Source organism: Pelophylax lessonae (genome assembly GCF_965119305.1).
Source record: "Pelophylax lessonae genome assembly, chromosome: 10".
Lineage (NCBI taxonomy): Eukaryota > Metazoa > Chordata > Amphibia > Anura > Ranidae > Pelophylax > Pelophylax lessonae.
In genome coordinates this window covers 54367851-54383238 of record NC_138777.1, presented here as the reverse complement: position 1 = coordinate 54383238, position 15388 = coordinate 54367851, and the positions used below count along the sequence as shown (strand labels likewise).

The window sequence follows — 15388 nt, the reverse complement described above, 5'->3', positions numbered from 1 at the left end:
CTTGTACCATATACATTGCAGGGTTAATGTTACTGTAGGGTAGGGAAGTAGTGCAGCCTTCTGATTGTACAAGGGACACCTGGGACAGCCAGGGTTAAGGTTACTGTAGGGATGGGATGAGTTTTGCAGCAGCCCTTCTTCTGATTGTGTATATACTGCACTGAGAGTCCGGGACAGCCAGGGTTAATGTTACTGACACTGTAGGGAAGGATGCTGGGAATGGATGGAAATCATGAAGCATGCAGGCAGCAGCACAGCCTTCTAAATTTTAATTGCAGATACAGGGCAGGCCAGGGTTAATAATGGTACTCAATAGTATACTCTCAGTGACAGTCAGTGAATGTGGAATTGGATTATTTATTCTCTCACTCTCGTCGGGACTCACAGTGGTGGTAGAGGACTAGGAGCCGGTAGAAGAACACAGCCACATACAGTGACTCACTCCACTTCCGTGCAGCCCACACGTTCAGTCTCCGGCTCCGCCCTCAGCTAGTTTTCTCAATGGATCAATTTCTCAATGGAAAAGCGAACCAACCAATCACGCCGTGAGTAGCAGCACAGCGAACCAATCAGGCGTGCAGGCACGCGTGATTGGTTAGCTGTGCAGCTGTTCACGGCGCGCTGCTCACCGCTGAAGTGTGGGACGGATGTGTCGGGCTGCTACAAGAATCACTGTGAGTCCTCCCCCCGCCGAGTCCCGACTTCTCCCTGCCTATGCTAAATGGCTAAATATCGTGTCCTCGGCGATATGAATATCGCCCACGGACGCAGAACGATTGTCAATATCATATCGACTATCGTTCAGCCCTATTCCCTGTCCTTCTGTTTTTAGCGGGCCAGATATAATGTAGATGCATGTCAGCGGACAAGCAGTCAGTTTATATCTGACCGCCCCATAGAGAACAGACAGGCAGACCCAATCAGTCCGCTGCTGTGAAAGGGCCCTAGGAATTTTTATAGTAACAGGGGAACTATTGAAAGGGGGGGGGGGGGGGTAAGTTGCCCAGTAGTCTTTACTTCCATTTCCTATGAGTAATCTTAACGGAGAGATACAACAGTGCTTGTAGAATACAATATTTGTATGGGAAGAGAGCTATCTGGGCAATTACAAAAACTCAGAAAAATAATATTTACACACAGCATAAGTATCTAGAATGTTTTGAAAAGTATCCTACTGTTACCCAATGTATCAAAGGATTTAGTTTGCAAGAGGGAGAGACAGCATTCCGAGCCAATTAATTATTTATTGCTTTGCACAACATTGGCATATTAACACTAAAACAAGCTTGTATCAGAAAAGAACAGAGGAAGATGACATCAGAGCGCTGCTGCTCCTTCACTGTCCAATCCCAGAATAGGGCAGGACTCAGACCAGGTTGTAATGTAGTCAGTAGTCACAAGCTTGGCTGTGCTGTTTGGAAGCAGGTTCCAGGATTACAAAAAAACAAAACAAAAAAAGGCTGAACAGATGTACAAATCCTTTTGCAGGTAAATGGTTTACATAGGTATTAGCTGTACAGTTAGCCGTTCGCCTGGAATTCAGTTTTTAACGGTCTGAGAAGATAGGGGTCTACTAAAGACAAGAAATGATCAGTGTTTATATATAGAATGTTGTTAAAATCACTTTAAAAATATACCTAAGATGGTACACCTGTGAAAGGTTTTTAAATGCGCCATGAGGGATAATGTGTATGTATCTTTCATTACCACTCTAGCCCACTGTATGCGATTTCTAGTTTCTCCCTTGAAGCCTCCTCCCAGGGCTCATTCAGACAGGCACCGACACCATACGGTGTGCTGAGCCACTCTTTCCTGCATCTGCTTCCACCATGGAGCTGTGCATAAGCAGTATATACATTTGAGATGCAGCGGCAACAAAGACAAAATGAGATACTGCCCCCTACAGGAGGACATTAGGCAGAAATAAAGTCTGGCTACGCCTATGGGCAGTCCCAGGGGATATACTCCCTCTCTCTGCTATCAGTACTCAGTTTTGTTAGAATCAGTGTCAGAAGAATTACAACTCCACAGAGGGGTGGGTGGTGTGTCCGTCATTGAACATCAGGGAAATGGATTTTTACAGTAGCGGCAATTCTGTCAAAATATGCGGGGAAAGGTAACACCTTTGCTGCTCTGGATGGCTTGTGAGTGCCAAAAGGGAACCTATGCCTCCGTTGCAGCTGCGTCCTCCATTTTTAAGGTCTCACACTCAGATACAAATCAGTGCTTCCACCAGCGCCTTTTCGTGCGGGGTTGCAGATGTGAAGAAATCATCCTTACTATCTAAGGATTCCGGGCGCGTGGTCGCAGACTCAGCAGAGAGACACGTCCACAGCAGCCAAATCAGATTCAGGATCTGATGAAACAGATGAGGCAGGGGGTGATTTTTTGCTAGCCCGTGACCCGAAAACCACCTCCACCTGGGACACAAAGGACTCCAGGATCACCGTCAGTGCATCGATGGATGGTTGGGACCCTGAGTGCTCCGCAGCCTCAGAGAGGGGATCAGGCGGGGAGATGTGCTCCAAAGACTCCATGAGTAACCACACAATATAAAACACTGCAAAGGGACAACCCCGACCGTACTGGCAGCACCACCCAGTCACAAAGCAATCCTCAGCAGCGAGGGAGAAGACCCCACACTGTGACTCAGGCCGAGGACCCAGTTGTATGCAACCTTGTAAGACGGTTAACTCGCAGGCCAGTCCTATTTCGGTGGGGCTATGTCGCAGCAGACCTAGCGCGGAGCTGAGGTTTGCGCGCGTTTGCTGGCCAGACTGGGGTGATCACAGGATCTAGATTATCCAGCCCGTCGCTCAGTCCGGCAGTTGATTGTAGATCTCAAAGGAAAGAAAACAGGAGAAAATGTTTTATCTAAAAACAATCCCAGCAAGGAACTAGGTCCCTACTCCGGACTAGGCAAAAAAAAAAATAAAATAAATTTCCCTGATGTTTATTGACGGAGACAGCACCCAACCCTCTGTAGAGTTGTAATTCTTCTGACACTGCTTGTAACAAATCCTATAGTACCTATAGCAGAGCGAGGGAGTATACCCCCTGGGACTGCCCATAGGCATAGCCAGACTTTTTTTCTGCCTCGTGTCCTACTTCTGTAGGGGGCAGTATAACCCAATGGTTAAGAAGATCAGGAGCTGTGTCTGTCATGTGACTGTGTCCATGCAGCCCCTGCATCTATTTGTAAAGGCTGTCTGCATGCAGCTGCAGAAAACAGCAACTCAGCACACAGGACGGGTATCAATGCCTGTCTAAATGAGTAATTACTAGTTTTTGTTTTTTTTTTCCTTTTTTAATATATCTTTTTGAATAATGCGGGGAAGTGTCAGTAATTCTGATTTCTATCCATGACTCCACTGGGGAGGGCAGGTGGTAGGGCTTTCATTTATTCTGTATATCCTGCATCTGTGACAGCCATTATAGGGAAAGCAATAAAAACAGATGTTCTATTTCTTCCCCATACTACTAAAAAAAAGCTGTACTGTGTGCCCTTAGTTATATTTCCCAACAGAGACCGACAATAAAATCCTGAAAAAGGCTATAAGCTTTCCCCGCACTAATCCAAATTAAATAGTTTTGGCTATAGTCGCCTTTTAGTAGTACATTTTCTATTAGCAAACTACACCCTTAATAGCCAAGTCACAAAATAGGATTTGCCCAACATATTTATTCAGATCCGTCTGTTGCACAGGACCACACAATTCAGCCATACAAACAGTTGTGGCTCAAAAACTATAGGATTCTTCACAGACTGGACAAGTCTGCACATTTATGATCAGGTGAAGCATTAAATCTAAAGACACAAAAAACAGAAATCGTGTATGCATGGCATCCTCACTGTAAGTAAAAATGGGTCCAAGCACTCATTCCACTCATTCGAATTAAGTTAGATATCTCATTCAAGTTTTCAAAAAGATATCTGTTCACCTATTTACATCCTATAAAAGATCCTTTTTATTTTAATAAAAGAATACTTTAAAGTGGTTCTAAGGGCATGACATTTACTTTAATGCAATCCTCACATTAAGGTAAAAAAAAAATATCCAGGTAGCAGTATCGCCCCCACATCCCCTCTCATATTTACCTGAGCTCTCACGGAATCCAGCGCTGTGCCCATCTGTAGCTGTTCACTCCCCCCCCTCTCAGAGACTTGGGCGAAACAGTGGGACCCATTGTGGTGCCATTGGTAATGGCACCCCCAGAATGCAGTTCATCTGTAGGTTTGAACCAACCCTAATGGTTGGTAACTGTAATTAGTCTTTAAAAGGGACTCTGTCATTAAAATAGAAATCTGCTGCAAGTATAAAGTACATGCAGCAGCCCCTAAGACCTTGCCGTCACAACTTATTTCTAGGCCATTCTGACAGGTTAAGCTTTAATATCTTTAAAGTAAAGTTGAGGATGTCATTAATAAAGACTACCCAATAGCCACCAGGATGATGCTGTGGGGCAGGAAGAAGCAGATAAGTCTCGTCACTATCACAATGTGGTTAGGACAGCAGGGATGCTGTAGTTATGCAAATACACCTTTAAGTGCCTGTCTGTTATACCTGTTGTAGATTTTCTTTTAATGACAGTTGGTCAAAGTGAAAAAGTATTATTCGCCGCTTTAAGTGCAATCATCTAGAAATAACAATCCAGTTCATTTGAATAAAAAAAAAAAAAAAAAGTCTGAATATATTTGAAGTAGAACTGTCATTCAGTAATAACTGTGATAACCCCAGTTCTCAGAGTACCAGTATAGGAAGTATTCTACAAGTGGCACACATACAATTAAAACTGACCTTGATGGAAACATCTAGGGATGCACCGATCTGACTTTTTTGGTCCCAATACCGATATCTGGCGTTGTGAAATCGCCGATACCGATCCGGAGCTACACACAAAGCATGCGGCTGCAGTACAGAGCAAAGCCACTGCTTCATGTGTGTGGCTCCTCCATTCACAGGCGGAGTGCATCTGATATCACTCCGCCTGTGAGCAGGACCTATACAGGAAAGTAGCGGCTCCCATCCTATACTACTACTACACCAAGTAAGGGATGGCTGAGCCGTTACTCAGTAAAAAACGTATCGGCCCGTGAATTGGTCAATGTTACCGATCCCCCAATCCAGCTATAATGGCCATATCGGCGCCGATATACGATCCGAATATCGGATCAGTGCATCCCTAGAAACATCTGTATGCATGTCTATCGGCCAACTGCGGCAGCACAGAGGATAGGTGCATTTTAGTCTAATCAGCACTGATTATATAAAATCTGCAGATTACACTCCTCTCAACATTCACCCCAAAAGAACAGATGTTCAAAAGGGTCTACCAGAGAAGTGATTTGTTGTGCCCATAGACAAATCCTCTCCTGCCTATAGCTAGACAAAGGTTGGCATACATAACATGGCAGAAACGCAATCCACTCTCTCAACTCCATAGCCATCCCAAGCATCCGCTCTTATGCGCAAATCTCAGCAAACATCTCCATTGAACTCTCCCAGCAGTCGCATTGCACCCATACATTCAAATGTCATCTGAGCCTGCCTATTTACAATCTGACCATACTGTGCTACAATCTGGAAATACAATATATAGAGGAAACAGGAATAAAATACTTGATTACCCTACAAACTCAGACAAAGTGTATATTTGAGGATTTATAGATCTCTTGAAGAGGTTATTGTTGGGGGAACAATCATGCACCTTTGTACATAGCCAGTTTTTCGCGTTCGGCAAATGTACAAGCTGGAGTGACAAATGTGTAGCATTTTGACATTTGACATTCAAAGACAATGGAGCGGATTAATAAAAATTTGAGCTGAAAGCTGAATTCCAGGAATTCAGCCACTTCTAGGAACTTGGGCATACTAAGATTCAAGCCCAACTAGGTGCATGTGCATGTCACCTCTGAATCTGATCTCTAATTTACATGTGACAGTTTTATGGAGTTCCAGAAGGATAGCTATCACTTAACCCAAAGTATGCCTGCACATTTATCAAAGTGGCTGAATTCCTGGATTTTAGCTTTAAAAAAAACGATATGACATGTGGAGTGGTTGTACACAACCCAACAGATTTCTTTTAACCATGCCCCATATGTAAAAACTCTGTACACTTTAATAAGTGTACAAATAAATCCATACATATCTAATTAACTCGTTTAAAGAGGAAGTAAAATTTCCATACATGCCTTTTACCTATAGGTAAGCTTATAATAAGACTTACCTTTAGGTAGTGAAAATAACTAAACATCCCTTAAAAACCTGCACCGTTTTGGAGATATATTCACATTACATGCAACCAGTGCCATCACTGGTGCATGCGCTCTGAAAGAACAGCCACCAGTGCCACTCCTTCAGAGCCCTGTGCCGTGAACGGCGGCTCCCACACACATGCGCGGGAGTGAGGTCATCGCGACCCTGGCCAGTCACAGAGCCGGAATCTACAAACCCGGAAGCAAAACGGGTGAAGATGGGAGCCCCTGCAGCGCTGACATTGCGGTGCTGGAACAGCTTCGTTTTCAGGCAAGCGTCACATATTGTGCTAGTATGCAATGCATACTAGTACATTATGAAAAACCTCCAGCGGTATACAACCGCTTTAAAGAAGAGCTATAAATAATGTGTGGTGTGACAGCAGTCAAGTGCTGCCCTAGTGAACCAATTTTTATCTATTCACATTGATACTGTCAGGCCACAGGTAAAACATCTACAAATTGCTTCCCCTTCCCCCTATTCTGATGCAGTAAACCCATCTTAGCGCCGGTTCACACTACCGCGACGCTACTTTAGGTGGCGACCTCCGAGCTGCAACCTCGGAGCGGCCGCCACGGACTTCATAACATTGAAGTCTATGGCGGTCGCCTCCTGGTCGCCCCAAAGAAGCTCCGGACTTTTTCTAGGTCGGAGCGACTTGTGTCGCTCCTATTAGAACGGGTCCGTAGCTTCCCCATGGGAGGCGACCTGCGGCGACCTGTGAGGTGACCAGGTCGCCTCACAGGTCGCCCTAGTGTGAACCGGCACTTCTAGAGCAGAAGCCAAACGTGGCATCCTTTTAGATAAAGGCAGGAATAACAGTTCCCATCAGTAACCCACTCTGTTTAGTATCTTTTTGCTTGAACTCTTTTTTATGTTTAGTGAGTGCTAACATTAAAAGCATTTTTAATATCCATGTAATAAAAAGGTGCTAAACTCTTTGTATTTAATATATTAAACATCTACATTGAGTACAACAGTCTGTGTTTTGCTGTGCACCACAAACCTTTTGAATAGAATTTATGTAATCGTGAAGGTGGTAAACTGCTGGAATGAAAGCTGCAGGAGGAAATATTGGTTATTTCTCATGCAAACGGCATAATGCTAAAGAGAAATACATGGTATTATAGACCAACCACATGAAAACATTACATAATATTTTATTACAACACACAACTACTTTTCCAGGATCCCATTCAAAATATTTTTACAATAGTAGTATTAGGTGGAATTTTGATTAGATCTAATAATAAAGGACACAGGAGGCAATAAATTGACACGACAAATAAATAAAAGTCTAGAGCACTCCATACAATTAAAATGTTTTAATGTTGTTGCGGTATCACTACGCAACAATCATCAGTCTAGTAACACTTTGGCAAAGTCAGCAGCTAATACTTTAAACCTGATTTACAAGGAAAGAAGAGTTATTGAACTTAATGTGTTCTATGTCTGCTGTCCCTTCTTAATACCTTATATTCAATGCAGTGTAGTGTTTGCAAACCCATATAAAATATGAAAAAAAAAATATTAACCTCGGCTTCAATGTAAAGTTTCCAGAATCTGCCAGAACTTGGGAACTGGGCCACTAGGCGCTCATAAGTCTTCCGGGCTTTGTCTATAGGCTGATTCTAGAATTTGAATAAACAGCATGTACAGAATTACAGATATATACAGACAAAAGATATGTTATGTCATTATTGGGACTGAGAGAGAACGTAATGTAATCCTATGTCACTAAACCTGTGCCTCTCGAATGAGAATGCTCCAAGCGTCGAGGTCATATGGGTTATCTTCCAACTTCTTCTCTGCCTTCTTAACCTTTTCCGGAACGTATTCTGCAGCCTTTACAAGAAAAAAAAAGAAAATAAATAAATAAAAAGGGAGAAAAAAAAAAAAAAAGTTAAAACTCAGATAATTGGCTCTAAAAACATTGTGCCTATTTGATAGGCAAGGAAACAAGTGAATAAAGCAAACTACAGCCAAGGATAAGAATGCAAAAAGTTCCATTTATGCTGACAATCGCCTAAATTACCTGCAAATGCTTAAATAATGGCTGCAAGTCAAATTCAACCAATGAGATTAATTTACTGGATATGCATAAGATTCCCAAAAGGACAACAAATATAAGCCAGGAAGCGTCAGTTTAAAGGAGAAGTTCACCTTTGTACAAAAAAAAATAATAAACGCACATCTTTTTTCAGGTAAATAAATGTGCATTTATTATTTTTTGCATTAGGAGCCTGTAAAGCATTGTACCAGCGACCAGCAGATTGCTGATGCCATGCAGGTCTCCTGTACACTGTCAGTGTATCTGCTTACTTACCCGTACAGGTAACCCAATACTCCCTGATAGGATGACTCGATGAACTACCACAACGCGCCACTAAGGTATGTCAGGGTATGTAGTTCATTTATACACAGAGCTGTGTGTATGAATGACATGACTGTGTGGGCGGAGCGGAGCTGCTTTCAAAAAGTGACAGCTAGTACAGGGGGAAAGTGCTGCCTAGATAGAGGAAAAAAATAAAATAAAATCGCACACAAACACTGTTCCTGGTGCATTGCGATTTCGGTCTATTCATTTTAATGATCTGAAATCACGCCGGGCCACACCAAAAGTAGTGCATGCACAGCAACTGGACCCCTGCGTTTGTGACCTGCATGTGGGGTGTCGTTCGTATTGCACTAACACCCGCTGCAGATCGCACATGCAGATCGTTTGAACGCTGTGTAGGAATCGCACACAGAACAAGGGTTTCCCACACCGCATTCTAGTGTAAACCAGCACTAAGAGCAGTACTGAGATAGGGCGCTATGATGTTTTCAAACCGTTATATTCAGCACCCTGCAGGCCCCTTCTATAGCCATGATCCACTTGCAATGCACCAAAAAAAAAATAAAAAACCAAGGAAGGCAAAATATAAAGGCAGTTTTAACCACTTGCTGACCGCCCACCACATATATACTGCGGCAGGCTTGCTCGGTTACGCAAATCGACCTATGGGTACGTCGGTTCGCAGAAGTGGTGCTGAGGGGCGAGCGCGCACTTCCGCCCCCACTAGGCAGCAGGGAATGCCGATCCACGGGGGTGACAGGCGCGATCGCTCCCTGCTGAGATAGGACGGTCAGCTGTTGTAAAACACAGCTGACCGTTGTTCCCTCTGAAATGATCACAGAGTGCCTGTGATCCTTCTATATAGAATCACACGTCTCTATAATCATTTCACAAGTCCCTCCCCCCCATACAGTTCGAAAACACTACCCTAGGCTCACACTTAACCCTTTGATCACCATTGTTAACCCCTTTGCTGCCAGTGTCATTATTACAGTAACAGTGCATATTTTTAGCACTGATTACTGTAGAAATGTCACTGGTCCCCCCAAAAGTGTCAAAAATGTCAGTTAGGGGTCCGATCTGTCCACCGCAATCCCGCAGATCACTGCCATTACTAGTATAAAATATATAAAAATTACAAATCTTTCCCCTAATTTGTAGACGCGATAACTTGCGCAAACCAATGAAAATACGCTTATTGCGATTTTTTTTATACCAAACATATGGTAGCAGAATACAAATTGGCCTACAAAGATGAGAAATTTTGATTTTTAAATTTTTTTTGGGAAGGTTATAGCAGAATGTGAAAAAAAAAAAAATTAAATCACCAGGATGTGTAAACTTATTGGGCCATGCACACTAAGATTTTCTGAAGACTTTTTCCTTTAGATTTACCAAAACCATATAATATGAGGTCAAACCTAAACACTTTCAATTTGTATGCAATCTGGCAGGTCCTTGCACTACATAGAAAAGGTAAATCTGAAGGAAAAAGTCTTCAGAAAATCTTATAGTGTGTATGGCCCTTTAGGGTCCTTTCACACAGGCGGTCCGTATGTCCGTTTTTCCTACCACCCGTTTGCGGATAAAAAACTAACATAATGCATGCCAAAGGGATTGCAGATGTCAGCGGATGATCATCCGCTGACATACAATTTGCGTCCGTTCAGTTCAGTTTTTTAAAAAGGAAGAGAACCTTTCTTTTTCTTCAGTTTAAAAAAAAAAAAAACGGAACGGATGCAAAAACGGATGTCAGCGATGTTATCCACTGACATCCGCAATCCCATAGACATACACTATGTCAGTTTATCACCCACAAACGGATGGGATGATAAAAACAGACATACAGAACAGACACTCCAAAGTATCCTCCGTGTCCGTTTAAAAAAAAAAAAAAAGTGCCCGAGCGGATGAAAAAACTGAACGGAACGTGTGAAAGGACCCTAAGTGCCGGTTCACATTAGTGCGATCACAGAGATCGCATATAATTCGGAGGGAATTCATAGCGTACTGCTCCTAAATTACATGCAATCTCTGTGCGGTGCAAATTTCAGTTTGTATGGCTGAATTCGCACTGCAATCGCACTAAACACGCACATGACCCTTTTTTAATCCGCAGCAGAATCGGATCACATGGCGATTCACACTAGTGCGATCCGATTCTGTGCGAACTTGCAGATCACACCGCGATATGCGATCTCAACTGGGGGTGTCGTTAAATTTTAATGGACATCCCCTGCGTATCGCATATGGCCGTATGAACTGCCAGGGGTGCGGATGCGATGCTGGAACACGCTGTATATTCGCAGCGTTCCCTGCATCGCACAAATGTGAACCGGGACTAAGAGTTAATTGCAGATAGGAAGAGATGCCTGCAGGTACTTTCTGCTATGCTGAACACGCCCTATGAGTTACTTCAATGAGAAAGAACACTTACGGAGCATAAGTTGGTACCTGTGTGATACAGCACCTTTGGTTCTAGATCTCTTTGGTATGCAAAGCATAATTAAAAGGCATATGTAGGCCCCTAACATTAACTCCCATTGCTTACAACAAACAGTTTTAGTAAACACACCAGGAAAAGCGCTACAAAATTATTTTACTGCAGAAAATTAGGTTTAATTATTGAAGCACACTAATAAAAAGGATTTCACAAAAAAGTGACACAAATATAACCATTGTACTGTTGTAGGGATGCACCGAATAATCAGCGGCCGAACATTATTCGGCCGAAAATAGAAAAAATAGCACTTTCGGTGTTCGGCCGAATAAGTCAAAAGGCCGAATAATTTTGTGCCGAATAATAGGGCTGAACGATAGTCGATATGATATTGACTATCGTTCTGTGGCCGTAGGCGATATTTACAGGGGGAAGGGACTCGGAGGAGGACAGGAGGACTCACAGACTTCCGTGTTAGGCAGGGGAAGCCGGGACACTTCAGCGGTGAGCATACATACATTACTCACTCGTGCACTGCAGCCCGCCCCACACATTCAGTGAGTCTTACTCTCCTCCCTAGTTTTTTCAATGGCACATTCAGGAAGCCAATCACGCCGTGATTAGCTGCACAGCGAACCAATCACGCGTGCCTGCACACCTGATTGGTTCCGCTGTGCCGCTACTCACGGCGTGATTGGCTTCCTGAATGTGCCATTGAAAAAACTAGGGAGGAGAGTAAGACTCACTGAATGTGTGGGGCGGGCTGCAGTGCACGAGTGAGTAATGTATGTATGCGGCTGTGCTCCTTTCCAGGCTACTACTAGTCCATCTCCAGCCTCCTACTACCACCACTATGAGAGACTGTCTGTCACTGTATAATCTGATCGAGTCCACACTGACACTGACTGACTGTCACTGAGTAATTGATGTTACCACATTAACCCTGACCTGCCCAGTGCCCTGTATCTGCAATTAAAATTTACAAGGCTGCCTGCATGCTTCCTGATTTCCATTCCCAGCATCCTTCCCAATCCCTACAGTGTCACTAACATTAACCCTATGGTACAAGGCTGCAGTGTGCACTGAATCCCATTCCCTACAGTAACATTTAGGGAGAGAGAGACATGAGAGGACGAGAGAGAGAGAGAGAGAGAGACATGAGAGGACAAGAGAGAGAGAGACATGAGAGGACAAGAGAGAGAGAGACATGAGAGGACAAGAGAGAGAGAGAGAGAGAGAGAGAGAGAGAGAGAGAGAGAGAGAGAGAGAGAGAGAGAGACACGAGAGGACAAGAGAGAGGACAAAAAATTGGCAAAATAAATGGAAAAAATGCAAAACACCGCGTTCGGTATTCGGCCTTCGGCCATTTTATTATTATTCGGCTTCGGCCTCGGCCAAGAATTTCATTTCGGTGCATCCCTATACAGTTGTGCTCACAAGTTTACACACCCTGGCAGAATTTATAATTTCTTAGCACATTTTTTCAAGAGATATGAATGCCAACACAAAAACTTTTCTTTCACTCATGGTTAGTGTTTGGCTGAAGTCATTTATTATCAATCAACTGTTTACTTTTTTTTTTTTTTTTAAATCATAATGATGACAACAAACTACCCAAATGACCATGATCAAAAGTTTACACACCCTGGTGATTTTGTCCTGATAACATGCACACAAGTTGACATAAAGGGGTTTGCATGGATATAAAAAGGTAACCATCCTCACCTGTGATCTGTTTGCTTGTAATTAGTGTGTGTATAAAAGGTCAATGAGTTTCTGGACTCCTGACAGACCCTTGCATCCTTCAGTCAGTGCTGCACTGACGTTTCTGGATTCTGAGGCATGGGGAAAGCAAAAGAATTGTCAAAGGATCTGTGGGAAAAGGTAGTTGAACTGTATAAAACAGGAAAGGGATATAAAAAGATATCCAAGGAATTGAGAATGCCAATCAGCAGTGTTCAAACTCTAATCAAGAAGTGGAAAATTAGGAGTTCTGTTGAAACCAAGGAAGACCAACTATAAATTTCAACCTCAACTGCCAGGAAAATTGTTCAGGATGCAAAGAAAAGCCCACAAATAACTTCAGGTGAAATACAGGACTCTCTGAAAACATGTGGTGTGGCTGTTTCAAGATGCACAATAAGGAGGCACCTGAAGAAAAATGGGCTGCAGGGTCGAGTCGCTGGAAAAAAATCCATTACTACGCAAATGGCACAAAGTATCCTACTTACAATACGCCAAACAGCACAGAGACAACCCAAACCTTCTGGTCATTTGGAGTGATGAGACCAAAACAGCTTTTTGGCCACAACCATAAACGCTACATTTGGAGAGGAGTCATCAAGGCCTATGATTAAAAGGTACACCATTCCTACTGTGAAACACGGAGGTGGAACGCTGATGTTTTGGGGATGTGTGAGCTACAAAAGGCACAGGAAATTTGGTCAGAATTGATGGCAAGATGAATGCAGAATGTTAGAAAAAATTCTGGAGGAAAATTTGCCTTCATCAGCCTGAAAGCTGTGCATGGGACGTACTTGAACATTCCAACATGACAATGATCCTAAACACAAGGCCAGGTCATCCTGTCATTGGCTACAGCAGAATAAAAAGTGAAGGTTCTGGAGTGGTCATCTCAGTCTTCTGACCTCAATATCATTGAGCCACTCTGGGGGAGATCTCAAACGTGCCGTTTATGCAAGACAGCCCAAGAATTTACAGGAACTGGAGGCTTTTAGCCAGGAAGAATCGGCAGCTTTACCACCTGAGAAGATAAAGAGCCTCATCCACAAATACCACAAAAGACTTCAAGCTGTCATTGATGTTAAAGGGAGCAATACACGGTATTAAGAACTGGGGTGTGTACATTTTTGATCATGGTCTTACAAGCAAACAGATCACAGGTGAGGATGGATACCTTTTATAGCCATTCAAACCCCTTTGTGTGAAGTTGTGTGCATGTTAGCAGGACAAAATCACCAGGGTGTGTAAATTTTCGATCAGGGTCATTTGGGTAGTTTATTTTGTTATTATGATTTAAAAAGAGTAAACACAGTTGACTGATAATAAATGGCTTCAGCCAAACACTAACCACGAGTGAAAGAAAAGTTTTTGTGTTATCATTCATATTCTCTGAAAAATGGCCAAGAAATCATAAATTCTGCCAGGGTATGTAAACTTATGAGCACAACTGTATAACAGACAGAAAACAACCCTTAAAGAGACCCTGTCAAAGTAAACAGCTGCAAGTAAAAGCATGGAAAAATCAAGCATTTTCAATGCTTATTCTGTAGTTTTCCTTTCTAATCATGATTTTTATATCACTTGTAATGTGCCTTTCAACTTCCAAGCAAATTTTTATTTCAGGTCAGTTCCCTAAATGTCCCTCTCCCACCTTGCACAATCTTCTTCTGGGAATGTTCAATTACTCTGTGCTGGCCCAGCTCTTTCACCCCTCCCCTCATCTCCCTACATACCCTTTTATACAGCCGTAGGGAAACAAAAAAAAAAAAAAAGAAGAGGGAAATGTTATTTAGGTCAGCCAAATGATAGCTCAGAGTCTGCTGGGACTGTAGACCTTGCAACCAATATGGCAGCACTCAGCTGCAGTTTCATGCTTTTACATGTACTCTCCAAAACTAGGGCAAACCTAGGGCTTACTGACAGGAATGCATTTTTCCTCCTGACAAAATAAATGCAAATTAATCAAAATGCATGTCAACATCAATGCACGCTGACATGACTTCGATGCATTTCTATTGATCTTAAAGAAGAAGTTTACCTTTCATAACATGTTACATCCAAATTCAGCGTGTAACAGGTTACTAAATGAGTAAACGGGGATCCTCTGCAGACATCAGCGGTCAGATTTAAAAAAAAAAAAAAAAATCATGTCAGTGCGGTGCTTCGCCCATCTGGGCGCATCATTCAATCAGAGAAATCTGTAAATAGGAGAACTACAACTACAGGCAGACATTGCAGCTGATGGCTTGTAGTTCTCAATGAACTACCAGGGTGCCGATGAGCACTCTAGGACCGATTCCTCCTGTCATTCAGTAACTGCCTGCCCAAAGTACGGACAGACAGCTACACTGACAGTCTTCAGGAGCCTGAGATTGCACCCAAGATGTGCTGATCATGAGTGCAATGCTTTGCAGGCTCCGAATTAGAAAACAAAAAAATAAATGCACATTTTTTTTAATTAAAAAAAAAAGAAACCCCTGCCAAAACTAGAGAAATATTTTCATACGGATTGCAGTGCAAAGTATCAGAGCACTGGTTAGGTCAAAATACTGATAGTCCTAAGTGTGAGACTAGCTATACAGAGTATGGGATATGGGAAGCAAATAT

General features: G+C 42.8%; 1 protein-coding gene across 1 annotated transcript in view; it reads right to left on the bottom strand.

Moving 5' to 3' along the window:
- Window positions 1-15388, bottom strand: part of CSTF3 (cleavage stimulation factor subunit 3) — a 125730-nt gene that overhangs the window by 93454 nt on the left and 16888 nt on the right. Inside the window, exons 2-3 of the mRNA XM_082270832.1 lie at window positions 8004-8105; window positions 7796-7891 (exon numbers count right to left, since the gene is read on the bottom strand). Coding sequence (XP_082126958.1) covers window positions 7796-7891; window positions 8004-8105 — 198 coding nt within the window. The remainder of the gene's footprint in view (window positions 1-7795; window positions 7892-8003; window positions 8106-15388) is intronic.